Consider the following 16,434-nt stretch of genomic DNA (forward strand, 5'->3'; position numbering starts at 1 on the left):
TCACAATATTTACATCAAAAAGTAGATTGCTGACTTTAACAACTTCTGATGTAAATTCTCACTTTGCCTTTCCTTGCAGACATTCTGGCCTATGAGATCTGGCCAACTTCAGTGAGAAAGCATCCTGGGGATGGGAAGAAACAGTACCACAGTCTTTACAGTGCAAGACTTTGTGTGCTTTGCATGCATTTATCTTAAAAAATCTCCATGGAACATGACTATAAGTTTTTTGAAATAATTATTTGAAAAGTGCTAACTTCGGTGACAAGCTAAAAAGAGTACTAACCAAATAAAGTTGTAGGAGTTATTCCCCAATAAAAATAATAACCCAGAGCAGAGATACCAAATGATGAAGTTCTGTTTTTCTCTGAATGGCGGTGAGCAAGTCAGGAGACACGGTTCTGTTTCCCACACACACTTTACATTCCTTGTCCTGGCTGTGTCCTATGGTCTACCATTTTGTAGTCATTTTTTTTAAATTGAATTGGTATTTGTAAAACTAAAATTTTATGAGTTTGATTTTTTTTTAACTTGGGGGAAAATGGATGATTGATCCAATCAAGTGTTTACAATTTATGAAAAAGGGTGTCTCAACCATTATATGAAGGTGACATTTAGCCCAACCGCTGTATTATGTTTCTTTATCTGTAATTCCACTTGCTGAAGTCGGTGTTTTTTCCAACAGACTCACTGAGGAATGCTTCTTGCACACATAGGAAACTGAACCAAAAATAATATTTCTATGCCCAGGTATGGTAATGAGTACAGCAAAATCCCATACATTTACAGGACACAGTAACTACAAAATGGACAAATTTTTTTCTTTTCTTTTCTTTTTTTTGGCAACAGTCAGTGGGTTGGCATGGTCAAGTTTAGTCAGTTAAACACATTTCATAAGTTGTTTATTTGCAACATTGATTCCATTTACAATACTTGGTGGGGTTTTTCAAGGTTCTTCATCACTGTTCGGCTAGCACCTAGCCTCCTGCCTAACGGCTCGTGATAAACACTGGGTCATGATTTGCTGAATCAACAGTGACATCACAGGAGTGCATTCCTGATTACAGCCAGTTTAGCACGTCACAATCTTCCTTCATGTTCCCAAACCTTACTGATTTACACATTGTTTTTTGTACGACCTTAAGATTCATGCAAACAGAACTTTCCTGTATGGAAAGTGAGTGACAAGCAGGTCCTGTGAGTGCCATCTGCCCAGCGTTGGGGGGTCTTTGCCCATTTTAGAATGTGAGATAAGTGAAAGCTGCTTTTAATAAAAACTGACGACAACAGTGACAAAAATAAGGATATAATATTAAAATAAATCAAATGATATACAATACTGTCATTATTCTGATACAGAATTTTTACACGGCAATATTGATATAGGTACACATGGCAGAATGTCAGGTAATCCATTATAAGAGATCTTCTGGTTACAAATGAAGTTTAAATTACAACTTAATACCGATTTTAAAATGGTAACAGGGGTTATGCCAGATTAAAATCAATACTTCCTCTTCAAGTGGCATTTTCTGGAACATCTCTGTGAGACTTCAAAAAAAAACTTCATAAAGAGAAAGAGAAATAAATGTAATGTCGTATTGGAGAAGTTTTTAGTTTGTTTTTTTTTTAAACAAACCCGAATCTAGATATATGGACTAACTTGACTTTCCCTTCCCTCTGGACTCACTCACACCTGTCACACAGTGGACCTGAAGTCTTGTCGCATGGACAGGTTCCGTGAAAGTTTGGAAGCACTCCAACCTCTACTCCATCTAGAAGTCTGGAGTGTCTAGTTCAACTACACACCCTTCACTACTTAAGTATCAGGCAAAAAGCTTGAGTCTCAACAGTGATTCTGTGAGCAAATGAGAGTCTGTGGAACAACCCTGCTCCCCACTTTCAAAGGCTAGAAGACTGGTGAGGGAAATGGTGAAAAATAAAGTGAGAGCCTTAAAATTCTTTGAAGAGAGAAAAGAGACCCTAGAGTGTGTGTATATGTGTGTGTGTGTCTGTGTGTGGTGGGCAGGGCTGGTGGGAGAGGGTTTAAGAAAAAAAAATTTCCTGTGACAAAATATCAAATTCTTATTCTTCTCATTTCTGTGAAAATAGGTGAGTTATTGGCATTAAAAGAAGTCAGCCAAATCAAAACACAGACGGGAAAATGAGAACTGGCTCCATAATGCCCTGCACTTTATATTCATATCCAAAATTAAAATCCACTTTCAATTAAAAAAAAAAAGTCATTTAAACATCAAAGATAGAAATGTTACTTGGATAGCTGAGGAAGCAACAGCATTTCTTTCTGGCATATTATTTGTTTGGCACAATCACAAGTAAATAGACTTTACAGACATCATGTGGCTGTTCACATTTAAAGTTTCTACTCTCAAGTGATTACTTTCGGGCTAAACAAATAAATCGATTAAATGAAGTCCGTAAACAGGCTAAGCCCGGCATACATGGACACGTGTGATGCATTCTCCGCCCAAAAAATGGAACCTAAGGCAGAAGAAGAAAACTGAGTCAGAGCAGGAAATGTTAAAAAACAAAACCCCAAAACCTGATTCTTGAGAAATCTCTCTGAATAAGAACAGCTAGTGTTACCTGGAACTCTTCATCAAGCAATACGCTCTGCACTTTATTATCCTTTTTTCATCCCACAACCACTCTGTGAAGATGACAAATGCCTTTATTATACCCATTTTACAGGTGAGAGACTGAGACACAGTGAGATCAGCAACCTGCCCAAGCTCACAGATGCAGACCTTGAAACTTGGCCGGCAGCTGGACCAGAGAGACCAAGCTTTTAACCACCAAGCTATACTGCCTTTTACTTCTTCATTTTAATTCTCTTTATAGCATCCTATTAGTAAGCTCCTTAAGGAGGGGATGACATTAAGGGTATGACGACAATGATATTATAACGAGTAAATATGGAGTCACTGAAAACAAGCAATGTATAAACTCACACACATTTGCACACAGATGGCAGGAGGGGTCAGAATTCTGAGCAGTGTGGTTAGGGGAGGAGCAAAAGGGAAACTAGGGAAGGAAGCAAGCCTGAGTCACAGAAAAGCAACAAACTAAACCCAGGCTCAGGGAGAGCCAGCAGAGAAAGACTGGCTTCATTCTAAGAGGCATCCAAGTGAGTCTTGCCTATGCCACCAGTGAAGCAGGGTTGAGGGGGTCAACCAGCAACCAGCATCATGGTTCTCTGTCTCAGGGCCAGTGGAGTCCCTCAAAGTACATATATGTTCCAGAGGCAAAGAATAAAATTCATTCTCTGCCCTGGGGATGGTGTCCTCTTGAGACTCTGCCTCCTTGGGAAGTTAGAGGGAGAGATTTTCCCCAGGCATGGAGGCAATAGTTAAGTCAATGAAATGGGACAGCAAATTACTCTGGTCCAGGACAAGTTGAGAGAGGCAAGCTATCAGAGACTCATGCCGCAGGGATCCTTCTACGGTTTACACAGGGCAAAAAAATGCATCCTGTTTCTCAACTCTGCTGCTTTTTGTCTGCTTTCTATCATTCTCGTGTATTTCCTAGTCTATGCCACCAAGAGAAGTCAGCCCATACCAATTATCTGTCCTAATGAAAAAGTCCGAGACGCATCTTCCAGATGCCTTTGAAATAATTCCTTTGTTCGTTAAAAAAAAAAAAAAAATGTCTGCAGACAGTGACAGAACCATTCTAACCTTATTTTGGGGCTGAACTAAGAGGACAGACTCAACTGTATGGTAGTCCAAACGGTGGTCAGGGCTCAGTACAGTGGGCACTATCTTCGGGCGGGCACCGTGCTCATGTTCCTTTTACCTCCTTTTTCCTTTTTCCTCTCTTCCTCCTTCTTCTTTCCTGCCTTCCATTTCCAAAATGGTTCTGGAAGGACCAGGGAAATGACGGAGGTCAATAAATACAAAAGGAAGAGAGGGAAGCCACAGGTGGGCGTTGATATGCACATGGAGAAGCGGCAGAGCCACCCCAGGTTCCTCTGCCTTTTGACAAGGGCCTTATTGTCAAGGGTCTGGTGACAGTGCCTGCCTGCCCTCAACGCCCCTCAGACTCTTGCTCAGAATGGTTCTGTCACTGTGTGCGGCAGGGGCATGTGGATGGCTGGCTCATTTGTGGGCCCTGAGAACGTGTCGGAGGAGGTGGGCCCAGCTGCACTGGCTCGGGAAATTACAAGGGGACAGCAGGAGAAGTCCCAACCCTGGGCCTCTCGGATCTGCTCTAGGCCTGAGTCTTTGAGAGCTTCATTGTGTCACACCTAAGACCACTTCGTGGGCAGCTGGGGGTGACCCCACCCCCTCCCCCAGAGGACATCAGGTGGTATCCAGAGACAATTCTGTTTGTCACAACTTTGGGGAAGGAGCATGAGTGGTGGGGGGAGGCCTGGGGTGCTGCTAGACAGCCTTCAACGCACAGGATGGCCACCCCAACAAGAAGACCTCTCCGGCCCAAAGGGCCAATGATGCTGATGTGGAGAAAAATGAACAGAGGCAGCAACATCCGAGCTAAAGGAGCCTGACCTGAGTGAGGTGTAACTATAATGACTGCGTCAAATTGCTACGCACAGATTACGCCAAGCAGCTTTCCTTCATCTGCCCACTCCACAGACATTTACTGTCCCCGACCTACCAGGCCTTATGTCACGTGCTAAAGAGACAGTGAGAACAAAACAGGAAAGGCCTGGGCCCATTATGTGGCGTGAATTGTAGTGACAGAAGACAGAGGACCAGGAGGATAGTTTAAACACCAAAGAAGCCCCTTGGGGTACCTGCCGTCCAGTGACGTGGGCCCCAAGGCACCATGGGCGCTCTCTGGCCTGTTATGTGCATTCCTAGTCCCTTGAAAACAGTTGCAAAGAAAAATGACAGCAGTGGCCAGCCAGACCCAGGCTTCATGAGGCATCATGCATGAACGTCACACCAAACCTGTACGCTAGCTTTTTGCCTTTTTTTTTGACCCAAGCTAAGTGGCTTCCTCTTGAGGTGAAGTGACACGGCTGACTGAGGTCACCCAGCTGAAAGGGAACCTGTCATCATCAAACCCAGCCCCACTTTCTTCCAGATTTTGCTCTTTTCTCAAATACCACTATTCTCCCAACTCCAGGCTCTTTGAGGAAAGGACATCTCATTTGTGAACACGCGGCACTTAGCCTGGGACACAGAGGAGACGCTTAAGCGAATACTTGTCAAAAGCCTATCTCCTGTCAGTGACCCCTGTCGGTGACCCCTCCCATCTCCCCAGACGTGCTCTGCCTAACGGCCGAGGGGTGTCCTTCCCAGGTACTGTGGCTTCTCCTCACTCCATACACCACTGCCCGGCACTGAGCAGGCCCACGTGAAGCCAAAGACGCAGAGGGCCTTCCTGGGGATAGTTCCAGGATAGTTCTAGGGCCTAGGGAGCACCCTGACAACGTGCTCCCAAGGTCATAGGTCTCTGTGATCCTTTCAAAAATATCACGCATTTTCCTTTTTCTTATTGAAGGAGACAAGGTACTATGGGCTTCAGCCCAGATCTGCCCCAACAACCTTGACATCATGATCACACTGTCCTGCAGGGATCTTTATACCTTGCAGCCCTGTTCTTTTTTCTTCTTAAGCCCACTCCCCCTTTGCCAGATCTGCTCCGTGTCTCTCCCCCTGCCAAGCCTTTTCATCTGTGCCTGCTCATAGCCGTTTTCCTCCTCTCCTTCTCTCGCCGAGCCCCTACTGACATGAGGCATCATGCATGAACGTCAGCATGCATGGGCAGCATTTCTGATGGGATACACTTGGCAATTTCTCCACTGGCCCCTCCATTTCTAGCTTTACACATATTTTTCTTCTTTAAGATTTTATTTATTTATTTATTTATTTATTTGAGAGAGAGATAGTGAGAGAGAGAGAGAGCGAGCGAGCGAGCACGCCCGTGTGCCCAGGCACACGCCAGCTGGGAGGAGGAGGAGAAGCAGGCTCCCCGCTGAGCAGGGGGCCTGGCTCAGGGTTGGATCCCTCATGGCCTGAGGGGAAGGCAGACATTTAATCGACCGAGCCACACAGGCATCCCCTAGTTCTACACGTGTTGTGTGACAAAGTCGATAGGTGTCTAATAGCCAGAGACACAAGAAAGGACACAGGAGAGGCACAGAGAGAGCCCAGGAGCCAACCGTTCAGTCCCAACTTGACGGTTTATTTTAGAATCAACTCACTCCAGCATTTCCACAAGCCCAGAATGCCAAACAGCAGATTCTCAACGAAACTGAGGTCGGACCTGCAGTGCTTTCCACAAGGCACGACTCCTAGCCATCGGCAGCACTTGTAAAGAGAAGACAGTACTGACCCAAAACACACGTATTGTTTGTGATTTCTCTCAAAACAGAGTCAACTTTGCTAAAGAAAGAAATATAGAGAAGGCTGGTCATGTCACATAGAAAGCGCTGGTCTCTTGTGGGAAGGAGGTTTGGGGTAGGAAATGAGTGAAGGGGGTCAACTGAATAGTGAAGGATGGTGATCACTTTGTACTTCAGACAGATGTCAAATTACAGTGTTGTATACCTGAAACTTCTATAATTTATATACCAATTTTACCTCAATAAAAAACGACAATTTTATTTTAAAGAATGCCAGTTTTGTTACCATAACTTTTATCAATAAGTACATAGTTTAAAAAATTTCAAATAGTATGATGGCACATAAAATACAAACTAAAGGTCTCAGTTCCTGTCCCTCTCTTACAATTTCCAGCTTTGATAATTGGGAGGGTCACCAATGTATTTTAATTCGGTCAATTCTTAAAATGTTTCTTCCAATGTTTTTGGAATAATTATATATTCATACAATCCTAAATGATGCAATGATTTATCTTCTTGTGCACAGAGGGTTACCATGGGATCTGGCCTCCCACTGCTCTGCGTCCTCAGCAAGAGTAAAGAAAAACAGGGAATAAGGGGGTCAGCCTCGTGGGTTGTGCGGAACTCGAGTTGGATTGGAGAAGCTGTTGGTTTGCAGGTCTGGGCCTCTGGGTCTAGAGAGGTGCAAAATATTTGCAAGAGTAAGGGTGGTAGCTTCTGTGAGTCAAGGGGAGCCTCCCCTCCCCCCCCCCTTTAGCTCTCAAGTGGGGCAGCTACAAGTATCCTGTGTGGAAGAGAGGGCAAGCCAAGCTGTGGGTTTCAGTAGCTGCTGAGCTCCCAATGCAATGATGCTGCTTCATCTCCTACACTGTGTCCTGTGAGGCAAAGTCAATGTAGTCTTTGGCCAGGGGTGCTCAACTAGGGCAAGGTCCATGCCCCAAACCATCATGGGGACATCTGTCATAGTCTGTGGACATGGTTGGTTGTCACAACTGAGAGAGGGATACTACTGGCATCATGTGGTAGAGGCCAGGGATGCTGCTGAACATTCTCTGATACATAGGCTTGCCCCTACCACCAAGAGCTGTCAGACCCATACCGTCAAGTTCCCAGGCTGAGAAACCTTATCACACTGAAGTGTATTTATGTCCCCTGAGTCTCTCTGACAAGGAACTTGTATTCACAGCAGGGATGCTGCCCCAGGAGAGAAAATGCAGATAATGGCTCTTGAGCTGTGTGGTAGGAAAGATGAGGAAATTAACATATTGGGCTTTCATCTACCCAGCTTCCACTAAATTCTGTCGTTATATTAGTCATATTTTAATTAATATTTTTTAAGGTTATACTTTATCCTGGAAGTATGTTTACAATGTTTCATCATTGGTTGGAACTAAGACAAAAACAGCTAATAATTTTTTAAATCTTTTTTTTTTTTTTAAGACAGAAACAGCTAATAATTTTAAATCTTTTTTTTTTTTTTTTTTAAGAGTTTCACAAGTAGGCAGAGAGGCGGGCACAGAGAGAGAGGGGGGTGGGAAGCAGGCTCCCTGCTGAGCAGAGATGCAGGGCTCGATCCAGAATCCTGGGATCATGACCTGAACTGAAGGCAGAGGCTTTAATCCACTGAGCCACCCAGGCGCCCCTTTGTTTGTTTGTTTGTTTGTTTGTTTTTAACAAAGACAAACCCCAGGTTTTAATTTCAAATTTTTTTTTCAGAAAAGGAAAATACATTGGTCAAATCTTAAAGTGTAGCTAAAAAAAACACAAAAAACAAAAAAGCATACCAGAAAACAAAAAGTAAAATTGATACTAAAAATGTTAACATAAAAAGTGAAGCAAAAGGGCACCTGGGTGGCTCAGTGAGTTAAGCCACTGCCTTTGGCTCAGGTCATGATCTCAGGGTCCTTGGATTGAGTCCCGCATTGGGCTCTCTGCTCAGCAGGGAGCAGCCTGCTTCCCTCTCTTTCTCTCTCTGCCTACTTGTGATCTCTGTCAAATAAATAAATAAAATCTTAAAAAAAAAAAAGTGAAGCAAAAACAATTTTGGGGGAGGAAACACAGTTCTTAAATTGAAGAAAATTATAAACTAATAAGCAATAAAAATAAAAGTATTAACTACATAATTATAAACTTCCAAAGCCAAGCAGTACTCAGAATGGGATAGAAATAGCCAATCTTTGTAAACTCTGAAAAGTTTTAATAGAAATATTAAAATAGTGTGATTTTTAAATAGCAAAATATTCCTTGCAGACATGATTCAGTAATTCATCCCTAAGTATTAAAAATGAATATATGTTAAGAATTTTATTTGACTAAAAATGTGTTTGGAAAACCTACATCCTGTTCTTCTTAGGTAAACTGATCTTTTATTCTATTTTTCAATTATCAAATGTAAATTTAAAAACTGTACAATTATAAAGGTATAGCCTAGCAGTCACTGTAAACTCCACAAATTAGTGGATGTATCTCAAATAAAATAGTAAACTGAACTCTGTGACTATCAATTTCTACCTGTAGTCTGCAATTTCATTCATCAAATATTACTCACTTTATCAAAATAAACAGACATTTGTGGCTATGACTAAGTCAAGCCAGAATGGAAAGTTTAAAATTTAAACAGGTGTAGTCTTGACTTATTCATAGTCTTGTGTTTTTAAAACACCAAGCCCTGTGACCACAATCCCCCCTTAAAAAAAAAGGAAGAAAAAAGAAAGGAATGAACACATATTAAAATAGAATTTTCTATGCAGTGTCTATACTTTTACTGTTCACTGATGAACCATCAAACTATAGTTTGAAGTTGAATACTATATGTTAACATTCACTAGGACACATTTACAAAAATTTCTTTTCTCAGGTTGTTTTGAATAGAATATAGCAGAGAGATAATCTGGAAGTAACTAGATTTTTACCAGGATAAGTTAATTTCACCCAGAGCAAGTAACAACTCCAGGACCTAGTTTAAAAATAGAAATGACATATGAAAATGTATTTTTAAGACAGAAAAGTACCCAGTAGGAAAAGGTATAAAACTGAGTTCTAGAAACACTTTCCAAATGGGTATCTGAATAGGGGAATATTTAAGAGCTGACATTAAAACCTTCCTCTTTTTAGTCCTTTAGTTCTTTTATCACTTAATTCTACTATGAAAGCCACAACTTGTTATTAAAGACTTCGTTATTAAAACCGTGACTAAAAGCAAAGGTGTAGAGGTGTACCTGGGTTTCCAGGAGAAGAATGGTATTGTTTATTCTCGGATATGACCTTGCACTTCATATACCTGAACTGGAAGTTATTCAGACACCAGGGAAAGAGAATTTGGTTCTCTTATTAAAATACCTCAGATTTGGAAAACTCATCAGAACTGTGGGATGTGACAAATTCCCAAGAGGAACCATTGTTTCTCATCCCACACCAACCAGCTTTGGTAAAGTGTTCAGGTAAACCCACTTTCAGGATGGTGGGAGAGTATGGGGACTAACACCCCACAACCAGGGGAGCACCAGCCAGACACGAAGTCCCATGCTGCTGTGTGCCCTCTCACCTGGTGACCTCAGCCTGTCACTGAGTCCCTCTGAGGCTTATCATGGTTGAATGCAGAATGTGCAGGAAACAAATGTGCCTCACGGGCTCATTGTGTGAAACGAGAAGCTCATATACAATATTTAGGGCAGGGTGTCTGGGATGTCACAGACCTCCACAAGGGACAACTGCGCTTTACTATGGCAAAGAACAGTTGCATAGAATGTGTCAGTATTCATTTGTTTTAGCAAAAAGGCTGCACAATTCTGGTATGCAGGGAGTGGAAGGGTATACCAACACTGCACAAAAACCACAACATTGGGGCGCCTGGGTGGCTCAATGGGTTAAAGCCTCTGCCTTCGGCTCAGGTCACGATCTCAGGGTCCTGGGATTGAGCCCCGCATCGGGCTCTCTGCTCAGCGGGAAGCCTGCTTCTACCTCTCTCTCTGCCTGCCTCTCTGCCTACTTGTGATCTCTATCTGTCAAATGAATAAATAAAATCTTTAAAAAAAAAAAACCAAAAACAAAAAAACAAAAACCACAACATTCTTAAAAGACCGAGAGGAAACTTTTCAAGGACAGTGGCTCCAATGTACAAAAGTTGACTTGCACTTGATAAAGGTGAGGGCAAAAGTGTCATCAGTGCCCAAGGTGGCTGGGCTGGTGTCACCACCTCTCCGGGAGTCAGGCACTGAGACAGACCACTAGCAGTTTACAACCTTTCCTGTCTGAAAGTGGCCAAAAATAAAAGGTGCATGTCACATGTGACAATGACAGTGAAGCCACGGGGAGGGATGGTCTAAATGGAACAGGAAGTATTTCTCAAGGAAACCACAGGAAAGCCAAACTCAGTCTTCAGTGCAACCCAAACAAGTGGGGTTCCTATTACAGCCCTCAGAACTCAACAGAAGCCCATTTACTTCATTACCTTCACTCTGAGACGTCAAAACAGTAACTGTCACCCACAACTGTCAAGGACAGCGGAGATGGTGGGCTCTACTACAGCTGTCCACCCTAAACCACATGTGGGGAAAAAAAAAAGGTGGAAAGCAGAGTCCAGAAGGCAGACTACTTTGCAAACATTCCATCTATTTTAAACAGGAGAGAAGGCTGTGGACACACGCAGCTCTGCCTCCAACAAGGCACCTGGCCCTGGACGGGCCCTTCTATGGCTCCTGACTTCCCTTTGTTGCTGGGTAAAACCAGGAGGTGGCGCTAGGAGAGCAAGGCACCACCACCTGGCGTCCCCGGGGCATCTTACTGAGATCCCACCCTTTTCAAGTTTTGATTCAGAACGGCCAAGACTCTCCAAGCTCCACGTACCTTTCTACTCTCTTCTGCCTCTCACCCACCCGGCTCCCTGAAGTGATGTGGCTGACTGGCCTCGTGGGCAGGAGTGTCTGCCATCCCACCTCAAAAGCACCATCCAATCCCGCCTACGTCGGGTCCTGCTGCTCCTTGCCAAAATGGTTCAAAAGTGTCGTTTAGGTCATCGGGACACTGAGCTGTTAGATAACTGAAGAAGTTGGAAAATTAAGTATCATTAACCTCTACGATTATGAACAGTGTCCTGCACAGATGGAGTGAAAATAAAGGACTTTTAAATTAGGATACAAGGATAACTATATCATGCGCAATTTTCTGCAAGAAACAAAACACAATTATTTACTTCTGCCTCATCAGTGGGTCTGATACGAAAAGTCTTTTCAAGAACTTCTTTACTCCGATTTTGGCAGAGAAGCATACACTATACTACACACATATATTTTTGTCCTAAATCTCTTTTAGGCAAATTCCCGTGTTTGAAATTATTTTTCTGAGAAGTTGCCAATGTCATGACATCAAGTTTATGAAAATGATTCACTAGAGTAACGATTGTAGAGGACCCAGTGGGAGGGGAGAGGAGGGAGTTTTCCACTGCCATCTTCTACAATTTCAAGCACAACACCCTGGATTTCATGTCCTACAGGCCTTGCTGGGAGTTCAGTTACCACAACGTAAGAGAACCACCGTGAATACGAATGTATGTACTAACTTTACGAGTCAGCGGATGGCAGCTGTCTCCCACTTTGCCCATAGGCGTGCAAATCCTTATGCTCTTAACCCAGATACTAACAGCACAGCACATGCCTCCGGCACACTGGGGGTCCTTGTCGCAGGCCTGAAATGTAACAAACAAACAGATAAATGTGGATGGCGGGCAAGACTCTGGCTGAGGAAATCTAAAATTAGCAGTCAAAAATGCTCTTTATATCTCATCTCCAACCACTAGGATTTTAATAATCACACATATAAAAAAGGACTGTAATCTTCATTTGCTTGCACATATTTACCATAAAATCTGAACGGAAGAGATTTTCCTAGTTAAAAAAAAAAAATGGCCTAAAGAATGGCCCACACATTACGAAAATCTTAAATAAGCACACAGAAAATCACCTCTTTTTCTAGTGTTTTGTGGCTGAATTGGCTTTGAGTTTGAAAAACAAGTCTGGATTAGTCTTATACCACACATGGCCATTACGAACTACATAATTCGAATCACAAGATTTTATGACTATTAACCGCAGAATACATTGGGCCCAATTTTTAAAAAGGACTTATTTATTTATTTATTTATTTTTAAAGGGATTTAAATGGTCTCCAAATCTGGCACGAAATGCTCCAGACCCACAAAGGTATTGATGTAAATTTTAAAAATGCTCATTTTCCCTTTCAAATATATTTGCATTCTGGTTCATGAGATTTGATGTTTCTCAAACCACTGGGCTGTTTTCACATTTCATCTTTAAAGAAAGAAATTTCATAGGTTGGGAATGGACAAACCAAGATTTTTGCCTTAGGTTACTGTTTTGTTTTGTTTTGTTTTCAGGTGAGTAACCTGCAAAAAGGAAATTATTGGCTTAAGGTATAATCATGTGTACATTACAAAATCAGTTGGAACTATCCTTTAAGATTAATCAGATTTAGAAATTCAAATGACAGATGCAATTCTTAACAACAGCTACTCGAGGCATCTGTTCTCAATATAAAAATTGTAAATACAAATAATTAAAGAATCCACTATAGAGGAGATTTTATACTCTATCTAAATAGAAATAAATAATGCTGTCTGAATTTATTTGCATGAAAATAGATCTGAAGAACTATTGTTCCTTCCTAGAACCAACAAAAAAATAGGATGCTTTGTTTGAACGGTATGTTAATAATCTGTTTTGCTAGTGATAAGGTAAAAACATGCTGTACTATATATATAAGAAACTAAAAAGTCTATAATTTAGACAAAAATATAAATTTTTTATATTTATTGTAAACAACTAAAACATTCCTTCAAGGCTTTTCTCCTTTAAAGTTTGGGGGCCAGCCACAAGTCTCGAAACATAAGTATATGGGCTCACCCTCATTCATGTTTTTTTGTTTAAAATTATCAGCCATCCTACTCTAAGGTTGGTTTATTTCCCTCATTAGAGTTTTTTTCTCAGCCTATTTAAAATGACTGTGTGGACAAAACTCCAATTTTCACCTTGGGGCGTTAGGACATTCAGAGGAAAACATCCAAACATTTCCATTTTCCAATTTTTAGCTGTATGCCAGAGACATGTATACGTGGCCATGACAATTTGTAAATGAGAAGTTCAGTATGTGATCTTTTCCAATATGGTTTTAACAAATCTATGTGGAACATAAATCAATTTCAAAATAGCTACACCTATTACCAAAAAAGGTAAATATTTAAGGTGGAGGTTTCAGGCAGTATTTTCTGTCAACAGATGCTCAAGACCTGGAATTCAGAGACCCCACTAGCCCTTTTTAAAAGACAATAAAAATCCAGCCAAAATTTTTCCAAAATTCGGTCAATCACTTGGATATTTAACATCCTGAGGATGATAAGTTACCAGGTTTTTCATTTGGCTCCATATGGTTCCTGTCGTGAAGACATAAATACGTTTCTTTATTGTTACATTGCTTAGAGGAATTTAAAAAAAATTCTCTTTTGGTTACACTGAGTTAAAAAAACAAAAACAGCTCATAGAAGTAAGTCCACTCTAAGCCTCTCTAACGGATAAATACCCCATATGATAAAATTTCACTTTTGTAACAAAAAACTTCACTTCTTGGCAATATTTACAAAGAAATGCATAGGTTTATATAATTTTAATTAGACTGCTGTTTCCTAATGCCCTTCATCCTTAACCCATTGCAGATCTATTCAAATAGTGTTGTCCTGTGAATGGAACAAAAAGATACTTTATATTGCAAAGGAATTCTGGGCTCGGAGGATTAGCAGAAATTTAAAATGAGCCAGCAGGGGAAGAGTGGGAGAAAAAAACCAATCATGTTCCAGCTCTTATATTAGAAAGACCTGTAAAAAGTTTTTTTCAACCACATTGACTGATGTCTGACAAAGCTATTCAAATACACTTTCAAAAAACCTCTAACTATTTTAATAAATATCACAATGCTTATAATCCTATTGGATATAACCAAATACTGTTATTGTACAAGGGCTTTCAAGATGCTATAAATCTATGAACTCACTTGGGAGACTATGGAACTTTTCTTTTATGGACAGATTTCCCTCAAACTTCAATATTTCATTATGTATCATCAATTCAAACATGTTAAGTTTTATTTAAAATCCTATAATGTGCACTTAGATAATTTAGGTAATTTAATGGAGGTGTAAAATAATTTAAGACTTAAAAAAAAAAAAAAGATAAAAGAGTAAAGCAGGGGCACCTGGGTGGCTCTATCGTTAAGTGTCTGCCTTCAGCTGAGGTCATGATCTCAGGGTTCTGGGATCAAGCCCTGCTTTGGGCTCCCTGTTCAGCTGGGAGCCTGCTTCCCCCTCTCTTACTCTCTCTGCTTGTATTCCCTCTCTTGCTGTCTCTCTCTGCCAAATAAATAAATAAAATCTTTTAAAAAAATTAAAAGAATAAAGCAGTTGAGCAATCAGGAAACGGTAGGGATTTTGCATTGTTGATGCAAAGTAGACTACAGTAAACTCATCCTTCAGAGCCACACAGAAAATTGTTGGTGAGAATAAGAGAGAACTGACTCAGTTCCTACTTTCAGAAATGATGAGGACAACTACACTAAGTTGAAACAAACATCTACATTGTAACCTACTCCATAATTATGCCCGAGCCCTGGTGGTGTTTTATCAGGAATTGGAAATGGAAAAATTTTATAAGGAAAGCCTCAAGAAGCTGGGGGGTGTGGGGGGGTACCCTCTGGAAACCAGAAGGAAGCGCCCACATTGCTTTTCAAAACATACACAGGGCCTCGGACCAAGTTATTTCAAGTGGTTTCTGTGGAGGGTGCAAGGGCAGCAAACTCCTTGACCAGAGGGTTAAGTCTCAGGAATGGGAGATACTCGTCTTGCCCCCTGTGCATTTCAGAAAGGGCCTCCCAAATTTTACGGTTCGAGGTTGGAACGCCTAGAAGAAGTGCTAGAGAAGACTCTAAAAGCAAACTTCTTTCAGCTTAACAGAAAAACAGATCAAACTCGAGGAGAGAGCTTGCAGGGTTCTAAGAGGGAAGCAAGGGGGAGAAGGTGGTGATAAAAGAGGTGGGTGACACTTTGGTCACTTTTTCTTCCATAGCGCACCTAAGATCCCGGGCCGTCCGCTGCGTTTGGAGTACGGCACCTCTCCCAGAGCGCCAAAGGGCACCTGGGGCAGATGTCCCCGCCCGGGGCGACCCTCCCCGAGCCGCTCCCCTCCCAAGCCCCCCGGGGCGCAGCGCGGGCGCGCATCCCGGGCGGACAGGTGCGCCCAGGGCTGCTTACCCCGGTGATGACGGCGGCGTCCCCGGCGGGGGGTATGAGCAGCAGCGGCGACAGCAGCAGCAGGAGCAACAGCGGGGCGCAGCGCGGGCCCCTCATGGCGCCCTCGGGACTACGCGGCGGTTGGGGGGCCGTTGGGGGCGCGGAGCCGGGGCGCGCTCGCTGGAGCGCGGAGCGGCGGGAGGGCGGACTGGCGGGCGGCTGGCGCGAGCCTCCGGGCCGTTATAAAGGCGAGCCCCGCCGTGACTCACGCCGGCGCCCGCCCGGCAGCACGCGCGGGGGGCACGGCGCGGGTACACACCCCACGCCCCCACGCGCACACGCGCGCCCACCCCGGCCCGGCGTCCCCGGGACGAGCACGTGCCAGCGCGCGGCTCCCCGCGCCCCCGCCCCGGGCGCCACGCAGGCAGCGCCCCCCGCGGGGCGCCCCGCTCCGGGCCCCGCGCCTAGCCTCCCGCCTCTCGCCTCCGCCCGCCGCCGCTCCTCGCACGCGCCGCAGTCGCTTTGTGGTCTGAGACGCGCTCGTTCACTGCCCTGGTTTCCAAAGCTCCACGTGCTCGGTGCCGAAAACTTGCAGCTCATTTGCTGTGCAGATGTTTAGGGAGCGCCTACTACGTGCCAGGCGGTTAGACACCCCGGGGAGGCAGCGAGAGGAGGGACAGGAGCCTCCGAACCCGTTCAGTTGTTCAGCAGGTCTTCACAGGGCCCAGGTACTGGCCACTGGGGTCTGGCCTCATGGTCCAATAACCGAACAGAAAAGACACATCAAATACACGGGGAAGCGTGGAAGACA

At 43.2% G+C, this 16,434-nt stretch overlaps 1 protein-coding gene across 1 annotated transcript; it reads right to left on the reverse strand.

Moving 5' to 3' along the window:
* Positions 1-885: 885 nt before the first annotated feature.
* Positions 886-16,088, reverse strand: PROK2 (prokineticin 2). The gene is made up of 3 exons (XM_059161509.1): positions 15,645-16,088; positions 11,892-12,017; positions 886-2,502 (listed from the first exon to the last, which is right to left on the reverse strand). Exons 1-3 carry the CDS (start codon positions 15,738-15,740, stop codon positions 2,398-2,400), a joined length of 327 nt encoding a protein of 108 aa, XP_059017492.1. The 5' UTR covers positions 15,741-16,088; the 3' UTR covers positions 886-2,397.
* Positions 16,089-16,434: the final 346 nt, after the last annotated feature.

This window comes from Mustela lutreola, chromosome 2, assembly GCF_030435805.1.
Source record: "Mustela lutreola isolate mMusLut2 chromosome 2, mMusLut2.pri, whole genome shotgun sequence".
Lineage (NCBI taxonomy): Eukaryota > Metazoa > Chordata > Mammalia > Carnivora > Mustelidae > Mustela > Mustela lutreola.